Source organism: Lactuca saligna, chromosome 2, assembly GCF_052625555.1.
Source record: "Lactuca saligna cultivar CGN05327 chromosome 2, ASM5262555v1, whole genome shotgun sequence".
In the NCBI taxonomy this organism is placed as follows: Eukaryota; Viridiplantae; Streptophyta; class Magnoliopsida; order Asterales; family Asteraceae; genus Lactuca; species Lactuca saligna.
Window position 1 is genome coordinate 101,283,253 of NC_136418.1, and position 11,319 is coordinate 101,294,571.

Here is an 11,319-nt window from a genome sequence, read left to right on the forward strand (position 1 = left end):
CTCTCGTCTGGAATGAAGCTCAGCTGATTACCATGTTGAGGCCAAGGGGAAGTGCTATTTTGGCACTGTAGAGTCTGTCATCTTGCATGGGAGTAGCACCGAGCCACTTCCTTCAAACTATTTTAGGAGACCTGACAATTCGTATCCGTGTGTCATGTATTCGTGTCAGACACGAATTTATATGATACGAATTTGTTAAACACGAACACACCACGAATTATAAAAACGTGTTTAGGGTATCAAACACGAACTCGATACATAAAAAATTCGTGTGATACGTGACATGATACGAATAAACATGTTTTTAACCGTGTTATACGAAAACATGAAAAAACACGAATATACACGTTTTTAATGACTTTTTTTATGCTAGGGCTATAAATAAATTATTATGTTTTACAAACTTGGTCTCTAATATATTATAAATATAAAATTTAACCCTAAAGTATATATGTATACATACGTGTTTATACATATTTGTACGTGTCACGTGTCAACACGGATTTTTATTATGTCTTATTCGTGTCTAAACAGGTAAATTCGTATTTGACATGTATAAGACACGAAACACAAATTTAAAATACGTGTCAAACACGAATAAACACAAAACATGAATTTCTAAATCACATACACGAAAAACTAGTATCGTGTTCGTGTCGTGTATTAAATTGTGAGGTCTATATTTTAGAATGAAAATAAAATAATAATAAGGACTTTTAACATAAAAGTCCTTAAGTTTGTCAGGTTTTGTTGGTTTTGTCCCTGTAACAATTTTTTGTTTGTTAATGTCCAAAATTTGCTGAGTTTTTTTTTCACTTTTGTCACTTTTACAAATCTTTGATGTATATACCCTTAGTGTATTTTTCAAATTTGCAAAAAAAAAAAAAAAAACCCTCAAATTTATAAATCTTATATGTTTTTATCCTAAGTATATTTTCTAAATTTGACATTAAAATCCTTAAGTTTGTTAAATTTTGTCGGTTTTATCCCTAGACACCTACTATGATAGGTAGCAAGGGAAAAAAAAACCTTGGAAAATTTTGGATATTAATGAACGAAAAATCATCATGTGGACAAAATCATCAACATCTGACACACTTAAGGACTTTTAAATCAAAAGCCCTAATAATAATAATAAGTAAAAAAAATACCACACTATTGTAACGGAAGGAAGAGAGTATCATGAACATTTTAAGAGATGTACTGGCGGTACCTCCAAGTTAGGACACCTTCTTGAACAGTTTCAATATTTTGGGTTGAGTGGGTTATATATACGGCTTCATTAACCCGTATATCATTTTCAACTTATGCAATAATCACTTGTACATTATGCATCAAAACTTATACCAAATTAAAATTTTATATTATTTAATTAGTTTTTAAATTACTTTATTTATTTTTAATATTATGTAAATTAGTTTTGTATAATTTTTATTACTTTGTGTTTATTTTAAAATAAAAAATTAAGTGAATTGAGTGGATTGTAAAAAATAAGATTTTGATATATTGTGAGTTGATAAAGATTTAAATAATAATAATAATAATAATAATAATAATAATAATAATAATAGAGAAATGATGATGTGGCAGTTGGGACTCCCACCTCACTAAAGTTAATGGGAGTGGGGGTCGCCAAGACCCTCGCTGGCCTCGCTAGCAGAATGCAAACACCACCGTCTAGAATGTGTTAAATGAGGTGTCAAGAAAAACTCGTTATTTGCTTAAGATGAAGAGAGAGAAGGATCAATAGAAAAATGAAAGCTGTTATTGGTTCATTCCTTTTGTATTTGTTTTTTATTTTTATTTTTCTAAAAACAAATGATTCTCATTGGTTCTTCTCCATTTATTTTTTTTGTTTTTTCTTTTTTTATAATTCAAATTTTTGTGTTTTTTAAAAAAAAAAACTTAGATGGCAAATAAAATGTTTGATGTGGGATGTTTACTTCCTCTAACTAACCTTACAAGTCAACAAGAACAATTCAAAACAACTTTTTATCCATAGGTAAACTACAAATGTGAAAGTCAATCAACGTCACTCACGTCTAGACACCTTCCCCCTCTGACTCATTCACGTTGAATGATGACACATTTGGCTGCTAACTATTGGAAGAAAATTATAACCACTAACCCCCGAACGCGTGTAACTCAACTGCAACACGTTCACAAAGATTCAGCAAGAGCAATCTCTTCGAAAGTTATTAATTTCAGTTACCCTGTGTAAAACTCTCCTCGTAGAACAGTTAAGCTGACTAATAAGTTATAAGTTTACTTACAGAAATTGTTCATCTTCAGTCAACTTTAAAATCCATGAGGATGACTTTGTGTAAAGGCTATTTCTCAATGTTAATGCACAGTTTACTATTCATATCGACCGATAGTTTCACAAACTCTGGTTTCCATCCAGTTGACACCATTGGAAAACACGATTGCTCTTGCTTCGGAAACAATCATCGATGGGTAGATCAACAGGCAAAACAAGTATCAACATTCGGACTTTGTCCATCAGCAGTCACTGGAATGATACTTGTCATGATTATTCTCAATATCATCGTCTTTAAGCTGAGTCAACTTCAAGAAACCAACGACAAAAAACCACCATCTTTCTCACAGGAACATCTATGCCGCCGGTTTCCGTTTACAGAGATGAAATTGGCAACAAACGATTTCGGTGAAGATATGGTTATAGGAAAAGGTGGATTTGGTAAGGTGTATAAAGGTGTCATCGACTATGGTGCAACTAGGGTTGCAATCAAGAGGATGGATTCTCGATCTAATCAAGGAGCCACTGAGTTTTGGAACGAGATCAAGATGCTCTCCAAGTTCCGACACAACCACCTCGTCTCTCTTGTCGGATACTGTGATGAGTTCAATGAAATGATCATAGTATACGAGTATGTCTCAGGTGGAAACCTCGGAGAACGCTTGCATAAAGTTTCTGAAAAGATTAAAAACTCTCCACTTTCTTGGGTCGAGCGTCTGAAAATATGTATAGGGGCTGCACGTGCATTAGATTATCTTCACACTGGAACAAACTCCCACCACCGAATCATACATAGGGATGTGAAAAGCTCAAATATACTCTTGGATGAATACATGGAAGCTAAGGTTTCGGATCTTGGGGTGTCGAAAATTGGTCCATTAGGTCAACCTTTCACCCATGTGAGCACAGATGTAAAAGGCTCATTCGGGTATTTCGATCCGAACTACTTCATGACACGAAGACTCACAAGGAAATCCGATGTTTATTCATTTGGGGTTGTGTTATTGGAGGTTTTGTGTGGGCGTCCTGCGATTGATCCAACTCTTGTGGACAATGAACTCGGTCTAGTTGGGTGGGCCATGGGGTTCATCAAAGAAGGAGATTTAAGTCATATAATTGACCAGGGTTTGAAGGGCCAAATCATCCCTGATTGCTTAAAAGCTTTTGTGGGAATCACAGAAAAATGCTTAAAGACTCGTCCAAAAGAACGCCCGACTATGACGGAGGTGGTAGTCGAACTTGAAGCTGTGTTGGTGATGCAAGAGAAAGCGAATTCTTTTATACTCGAAAGTTGTAGTCGTTATGAGAACGAAGAACGAGGGAATTTGTATCTAAAGAGTGGAAAGATAACTTTCTCAAAAATGTTCCGAAGTATGTTTCCAGTGAAAACCTCTGCCACACCTGGTAATTAACCTCTTTGTCTCTTTGTTTTTCATACGGTATTACATTTCCAACCAACAAATCCTATTTTTTTTCACCATTTTACTTTACCAAACACCATTTGTTGCACCAAAATGGTTTAAAGAAATTTTATAACGTCTCAAATCTGCTGTTATACCATTATTTTCAACAATTTTTGCGCTATACTTTCATATTACAATTTGGTCTTCTAAGTTTGAGTTTAGATAAGTCTAATTTATTTAACTTTATAGTAAGACAAAGTTATATATAAAGGAAGTAAGACAATTTTACATAAAAAAAAACTCTTGATTATAAAGGGTATTTTTTAAAATCTATATATATTAGAAATAAAAATATACCTAGAATATTTTTTTGGTATAAAAATGGAGTAATATGTTGAACATATATAATCATTCTTTCCACCAAATATTAAACATTTTGAAAATCAATATAAGTTATTGAAAATGAATATTCTTTTTGTTGTAAAAAATAAAATAATATACCATAGATGAAACATTTTTTGCACCAAATATTACCCTTTTGGGGAGAAAGAAGTGTTATGGTTGGATATCTACAGTTTACATGTCCATGAATATAGTCGCCAACTTTTAGTTCTAGCTTCTAGTGTCTAAATTTCTTGTATTGATCTAATGTCTTTCCTTTGACCTTATTTTCAGTCGATCGACCTGAAAAGAAGAAAGGGCAAAGTATATGCCTTCTTCCATGTACATTGTCTAACAAAGACCAGTTGCAAAGCAAGACAACAAATAGTTTCCATGAAGTTAATTTCAAAGGTGAAGGAATAAATTCTCGTTTGAAAGTATTCACTGTAGCTGAACTTAAAATTGCTACTAGGAACTTTAGTCATGATATGATTGCGGGTGAGGGAGCCTTTGGAAAAGTTTTCAATGGTTGGGTCGATCATGAAACATTTGCTCCTTCAAAAGTTGCTTCTGGGATGGCTGTTGCTGTTAAAAAACTCAATACTGATGGTTATCAAGGATTCGAAGAATGGCAGGTAATCTATATATAAGCCCAATTTTTTGCACCAAGTGTCACTACTTGTTTTTGTCTGACGTCATAATTTGTATCTATATCTTGCATTGTTGATTTTGGTTGTTAAATTAATTTTTGGGTGCGATAACGTTAATATAATGATGAAATGGTACCATGGATGCAGGCGGAGGTGAAGATTTTAGGCAGGTTGAATCATCCAAATCTAGTCCATTTAGTAGGATATTGTTGCGAAGATAAGGACCTATTCCTCATTTATGAATTTCTAAACAAAGGGAGCCTAGAAAATTACATATTAAAAAGTAAGCATGTAATTATTATTCAATATGATATATTGGTAGCTAAATGTACATATAATTGAAAGTTTTTAACTAATGTAGAAGGATCTGGACTAGAGCTCTCATGGTCAATGCGACTCAAAATCATGATCGGAACAGCTCGAGGACTTGCCTTTCTTCATAGCACCGAGAACCAAATCATATTTCGTGATTTGAAGAGTTCTAACATATTGCTTGATCAGGTATCATATTGTACTTAATTTAATTAATCGTTGTATCTTATGATATCATTTCAAAAAGGTTGTTTTTTTTAAGGATTTCAATGCAAAAATCTGTGATTTTGGTTTGGCAATACATGGTCCAACGATTGGTGATACACATATTATGACAGATGTAATGGGGACACATGGGTATGTCGCTCCTGAGTACGTTGCAACAGGTGATTAGTTTCCTCTAAATTCATTACTCTTCTTCACAACTTTTACATAGATGAAACATCAAAAATGATCCATGGGACAAAAAAATTGAATTATTAGCACACTGAAATAAGCCAAACGTAGTATAAATTTGTCCTATATTTGGTAACAATAAGATTTCAACTAAACACGATGTAGCATGTACATGTATAGGTCATTTGAATGGGAAGAACGATGTATATGCTTTTGGAGTGGTGTTATTGGAAACTCTTACGGGCCTACGGGCTATTGACAAGACACGGCCCAACAAGGAGCAAAATCTGGTGGAATGGATAAGGCCGAAGCTACATAGCAAAAGAAAGGTGAAAAAAATAGTGGACCCGAGCCTTGGTCAAGACTACCCGTTGAAAGGTGCCTATGAGTGTGCTGTACTTGTTCTAAAATGTACTCAAGCTGAATCAATACAAAGACCATCTATTGAACAAGTTTTACAGAGCTTAGAAGGAATTAGTGGTATCATATGATCCGGTAATTGTTTGTTAGTGTACTCGATATGAAACCTGATAATTTGTATTTTACCAATTTTGGCTTCATAATACTTGTTTCAGTTTATAATAGTCAACAGTAAGTTATTTATTTTTTTATTTTTTTATTTTTTTATTTTTTTGAAATGCAAATCAAATTTTCTCCTAAAATACTCCTTAAATCCACCTATATCCACGACGACACTTGAATCCTCAACCTCAAGAAATGAGGGTAACACTGGATACCGCTAATGAGACGAGACACTAGCTTGAGAGTTAGACACCGGTAACGGTTTTTCTTGGAGTTAGACCAGTGGCGAATCTAGGATTCAAACTCACATGTGTCCCACTTAAACGAAATGATAAAATAAATTGGTCAAAAAATTTGGTTATCGGGTCGATTTGTTAATAATATCATCTTAACCAAATATATTATTAACTTTAATAAGAAAGATCAAAATAAATTTAAAAAATACTCACAAATGTCTTACAATTGTTCACGACGTGTTGACATATTTTTTAAAAAAATCTATTAGTACATCGTTGCTAATACCATCTAACACATCTTTCTCAATATATGACACTAGACAATCATTCATAAATTGATCACTCATCTTATTACACAAATTATTCTTTATCAACTTCATCGCAGAAAATGCACGTTCCACTGTGGATGTTGCAACAGGCAATATCAATGCTAATTTTAGTAGAAGATATACCATTGGGTATATTGTATGCTTGTTTGTTTCAATCATCATCTTTGCCAAGTTTCCAATTCCCTTCAAGTTATTAAACCTTGCATCTCCACGTACATCCACAATATAATTTTGAAGACTTGCTCTAAGTGCTCCAATGTTACGTTCTGGGAACTCGTTAGAATAAAACATAGCCGTCTTGAGTAGTTCATCCACATTAAACGCTTGAAAAGACTTACTTTGACACAAAGAAGCCATAGAAACAAGTAATGATGTGTTTACTTCATTAAATCGATTGTTAAGCTCTTGAGATTGCATATCTATGGCCGCAATAAATACATCAATCTTATAGTGATGTAAGTAGTTAATCTGTGAATTAATTAGAAAAATGTGTTAATGATTAATTTAGAAACTTGAAAAAATAAACAACTTTATAGTTTCTAACCTGTGAACCTTTGCGACGACTTGTTCCATTGTAATATGGATCTTCCATATTCAAAATATCAATTTCACATTTTTCGCATAACAAAGTAACATCATTTGAAAGTAGTTCCCATCCTTCATTTCTCATTTGTATGAGTCTGGCCTTAGAGGATCTCACTTGATGCATCGCATTTACAACATTTTGGTCTTTTTTTTGCAACGTTATGTTTAAATCATTTGTGATCCCTAAGATATCAACCATCAAGTGTAGGAAAAAAATAAAATCAAACGTTTTTATTGACCTCAAGAGACGACGTGCTTCCCCTCTATGATCTTGACAGTAACCATTAACCTTAATGTCTTCAAGTACTTCACAAATTGAAGAATACGTTCTCTTGATATTTAAGAGTGAACCAAAATGAGAACCCCAACGAGTATCACAAGGTCGTTTGATACCGACTTCTTGATTCAAACCTGTACCACTTTGAATTTCACCTAAAATTAACATAAAAAATAAATTACCAAAAAAACATAAACACCATAAAATAAAAAGAAGATAGAATAAAAGAAAACTGCAGCCAATGCTTCCACCACTTTTGTTGCTTGTTTCTCTCTTAAGTTGTCTCGACGTTTATAGGAAGAACCAAGCATGTTTACCAAACGAGAAATCAAATCAAAAAAGTCATTGATGTCAGGATGATTCTTTGCAACAAACACAAGTGCTAACTGTAACTGATGAGCAAAACAATGAATATAATGTGCAGATTTTACTTCTTTCATAATTAGTGTCTTCAATCCATTAAATGCACCGCTCATGTTACTAGCTCCATCATAACCTTGTCCTCGAATTCTATGTGGACTTGATCCACATTCTGTCAAAAAAGAATAAATAGTCGCCTTTAGACACAAAGCCGAAGTATCACTGACATGTTTTATGCCAATAAACCTCTCTACAACAACTCCTTGACTATTTACGAACCGCAAAACCAATGTCATTTGCTCTTTACAAGACACATCACGTGCTGCGTCTACTAGAATTGCAAAGGGCTCATCTCCAATATCTTTCACAATAGCCTTAATAGTTTCCTTAGCTGCAACATGTACAATGTCCTTTTGAATTGAACTACATGTCATTTGTGAATTCTTTGGAGCATTCTTCAACACAACACTGCCCACTTTATCATTTCGATCAGCATAAAATTGAAGAAGTCCAAGAAAGTTACCTCTATTATTCCAGTCCTCACTTTCATCATGACCCCGAAAAGGTAACGCTTGTCACACTAAGAATCTAGCACAATCTATAGAAGCATTTAATCTAATGCGTTGGTTGGTCTTCATCAAATCAGTTTGCTTGTCAAAAGCAGTAGCTATGGATTGTCTTTGGTTCATCAGATTTTGACACTTTTGGATTGCCATATTATGTGGGCTTCCATCATTGTGAAGATCTAGATTTGTTCTCTTGTTCCAAGTATTAAATCCATTTTTTACAAAATGATCTGATCCACCTTTGTTTTTTATCTCAGATTTAAATAGATAACAACATAAACAAAATGCGGCTTCTAGTTTAATACTATACTCTAGCCGGTATTTATGATCATCAAACCAAGAGGAACTAAATCTACGAAGTTTACCTCCAATCTCTCTTTGTTGGAAAGAATGAGCACGAGGTTGATAAGGTCCTTTTTGCAAGTAGGCTCTTCTAATCTCATCTCGTTGATTTACATGATACACTCCCATACTTGGCCTTTCTCCGAGGTCCGCGGGAAGTGTAATTAAATCAACTCTCGTGTACTTTAAAGAAGGTGCTCGTTCATCGTTTGGTCGTGGAATATCATGATCATGAGATAAAGAGCTTGCCTCACCTTTTCTTTTAAAAAACTTTAGCATTATGCCTAAATAAATCATCAAAACAGATTATGTATAAAATAAAAAACAAATTATATATGAAACAAAATGAAATTTATATGAATATAATAGAAATAAATCGTCAAAATAAATTGTATGTAAATCAAAATAGAATCACGAAAGGTAAACTAGGTTCTAATAGAGTAATTGTTTATTATTTATTATACCAACTTCCAAGACTCTAGTCTCTAGTGCCTGACATATATCATCACAAAAGTAATTGTACTATTGTAGGTGTAGAGTATGACTTTTCTAGTTTTATAGACTTTGACTTTTCATACACTTCATATACATAACACTCGTTGGATGCTTTTACACCACACCAAATAGCTAAATTCAATATGCCAGAGTTCTAAAAAAAAAAGAGAAACAATTTTACCTAAAAAGTAAATCAAGTGCAAGAGAAGCCCTTTCAAGTTTCAACTGAAGACGGAGATGGTAAGAAATGCAAACGGATGCAACAATTGATAGATCAGAGATGCAGAACCAGAAGTCAAGAACGTTGAAACAAGAGTCCAACAAAGGTTCAAGGCAGATTGCGGTCGCCAGAGATCGTAAAGGGCCTCAACTGTGCTCGTCGGCGAGACTAAATAATTGCTTCCGGCCGACAGGAATTCAATGTTGAGAAGACGAAGGGTTTGGCAGCGGATCTAGAAAAATCGTAATTTGTTTTTTAGGTTTTTAGTTTTCCTTCGTTAATTTTCTACCAAAAATATTATATTTGAAAGATTTTGTTATTATATTTTTGAAAAATATTTTGTTTGTTTAACTCCTAAATTTATGCTTCTGATTTTTTTTTTTTTTTTTGTAAGCATTAATAATTTAGAATCGATTGTCAAAATGTAAACATTCAATTTATTATTATCTCTTTTGTGTTATTACATCCATATTACATCCAAAGGGTGTCCATTTTATTTTTCCAACAGGTGTCCTCTTATGATATATCTTGTAAATAAAATTTCAAATTTAGGGGTGTCCATGGACACCCTTTGTATGAAGGTAACTTCGCCCCTGAGTTAGACGTTTGATAGAAACGTAGATATATATATATATATATATATATATATATATATATATATAGAGAGAGAGAGAGAGAGAGAGAGATAGAGATAGAGAGTGTGTGTGTATATGTGTGTGTGGTTAAGAACCCTAAAAATTTAAATTAAAGAATTAATTGGTTTATTAAAGGGAAAACTGCAATAAAGTCTTTACATATTTGTCTCATAATCGATTTAACCCTTATATATATATATATATATATATATATATATATATCTCTTTACTATTATATAAAACATATTTGATGTTTCTTGAAAATTAAGAGGTACACCTATTAGAACATAATGTACAATTTTTATAAGCATACAATGAAAACGTCTACATTCTCCTTTCATTGTAAATTAGGGTAGAAAACCCTAATACCATTTACACACCATCAGTCGTCGTTTCTTCCGTCTTCCGTCTCTCTACTTTCTCTCTTCAATCTCCGACAGGCCTCCATTAGCACCCCTACTGACATTGCCACTACAACCTAGAAGCAAGTCACTGACCACCCCAAATGGTCTTCCCACTCAACTGGATGATCGATGCCCTTGAAGTCCACATTTGTCGCCACCGCCGTTCGTAACCCCGTATGTCACCAGGCTTATAACTTTTGTCGAAAAGATAAACCCTAACCATATCCCGTCACCATCAATGCCAACGTCACACACCCCTAACCCTAGGTTGCCTCCAGTTATTGTCTCTTAATGTCGTCTCCACAGAGACTTTGCCCTGGCACCATTATTCCAGTGATGAACCACACCAAAAGAAAAAATTGTAACACTGATCAAATTGCTTATGTTGATTTTAGTTTTCCAGGTTCTTCTTTTCTCCTCGATTGTTGATTTCATATTTAACAAATCGAGAAACCCAACACCTTGCACCGATCAAGAATACATTTTGATTAGGTAAATATGCATTAATTTTGTGTTTTTCTGTTGTTCCAACTTATCAGATTACCTGAGAATGGTATCAAATGTTGATGATGATTCAACATATGGCTTATACAAGTCGATGGCCTATAGAGGATGTACAGACCATAAAAAATTATTTGGGAGAGATGGTTATACGATTTCAAAAGTGATTATGTAAGGGAAATGATCTATTGTCCATTAGATGTAAATTTCTACGCCTTCATCTTTTTCTTACCCTATTCTGTATGGATTTTTTATTCAACATGTGTTGAAATATGTCATAGTAACTAGAAATTTGATTAATGTTTATCTATTGTGTGTTTAGATCTTGCACAACGAACAGGAACAACCAATGGATCAGTTTCATCTGTTTTGTAAACATTATGGTAATAGTTCTTTTCCTTTTGACTATTATGATTATGTTAGATATACAAAATTAATTATATTT

General features: G+C 33.5%; 2 protein-coding genes across 3 annotated transcripts; one reads left to right on the forward strand and one right to left on the reverse strand.

Annotated features, from left to right (window-relative positions):
- Window positions 1-2,103: 2,103 nt before the first annotated feature.
- On the forward strand, window positions 2,104-6,013 carry LOC145031255 (uncharacterized). Of its 2 annotated transcripts, none has more exons than XM_078979778.1 (6): window positions 2,104-3,664; window positions 4,339-4,679; window positions 4,842-4,977; window positions 5,056-5,195; window positions 5,345-5,392; window positions 5,583-5,667. In XM_078979778.1, exons 1-5 carry the CDS (start codon window positions 2,308-2,310, stop codon window positions 5,348-5,350), a joined length of 1,980 nt encoding a protein of 659 aa, XP_078835904.1. In that variant the 5' UTR covers window positions 2,104-2,307; the 3' UTR covers window positions 5,351-5,392; window positions 5,583-5,667. The 2 variants fall into 2 exon arrangements, with proteins under 2 accessions (XP_078835904.1, XP_078835903.1); XM_078979777.1 differs by having other exon boundaries at window positions 2,106-3,664; window positions 5,269-5,392; window positions 5,583-6,013.
- A 377-nt stretch (window positions 6,014-6,390) lies between these two features.
- LOC145029928 (uncharacterized) lies at window positions 6,391-8,902 on the reverse strand. Its single transcript, XM_078978372.1, has 2 exons — window positions 7,034-8,902; window positions 6,391-6,957 (listed from the first exon to the last, which is right to left on the reverse strand). The coding sequence occupies exons 1-2, from the start codon at window positions 7,517-7,519 to the stop codon at window positions 6,391-6,393; spliced, it is 1,053 nt and encodes a 350-aa protein (XP_078834498.1). The 5' UTR covers window positions 7,520-8,902.
- Between the last annotated feature and the right edge of the window lie 2,417 nt (window positions 8,903-11,319).

Excerpts from the sequence above, each read along its gene's own strand:
- LOC145031255 (XM_078979777.1), top strand. The coding sequence starts at position 2,308 with ATGAGGATGACTTTGTGTAAAGGCTATTTCTCAATGTTAATGCACAGT. Across the intron at positions 4,680-4,841 it reads AAGGATTCGAAGAATGGCAG|GCGGAGGTGAAGATTTTAGG; the intron begins GTAATCTATATA and ends CCATGGATGCAG. Across the intron at positions 5,196-5,268 it reads CTAACATATTGCTTGATCAG|GATTTCAATGCAAAAATCTG; the intron begins GTATCATATTGT and ends GTTTTTTTTAAG.
- LOC145029928 (XM_078978372.1), bottom strand. The coding sequence starts at position 7,519 with ATGTTAATTTTAGGTGAAATTCAAAGTGGTACAGGTTTGAATCAAGAA. Across the intron at positions 6,958-7,033 it reads GTCGTCGCAAAGGTTCACAG|ATTAACTACTTACATCACTA; the intron begins GTTAGAAACTAT and ends ATTAATTCACAG.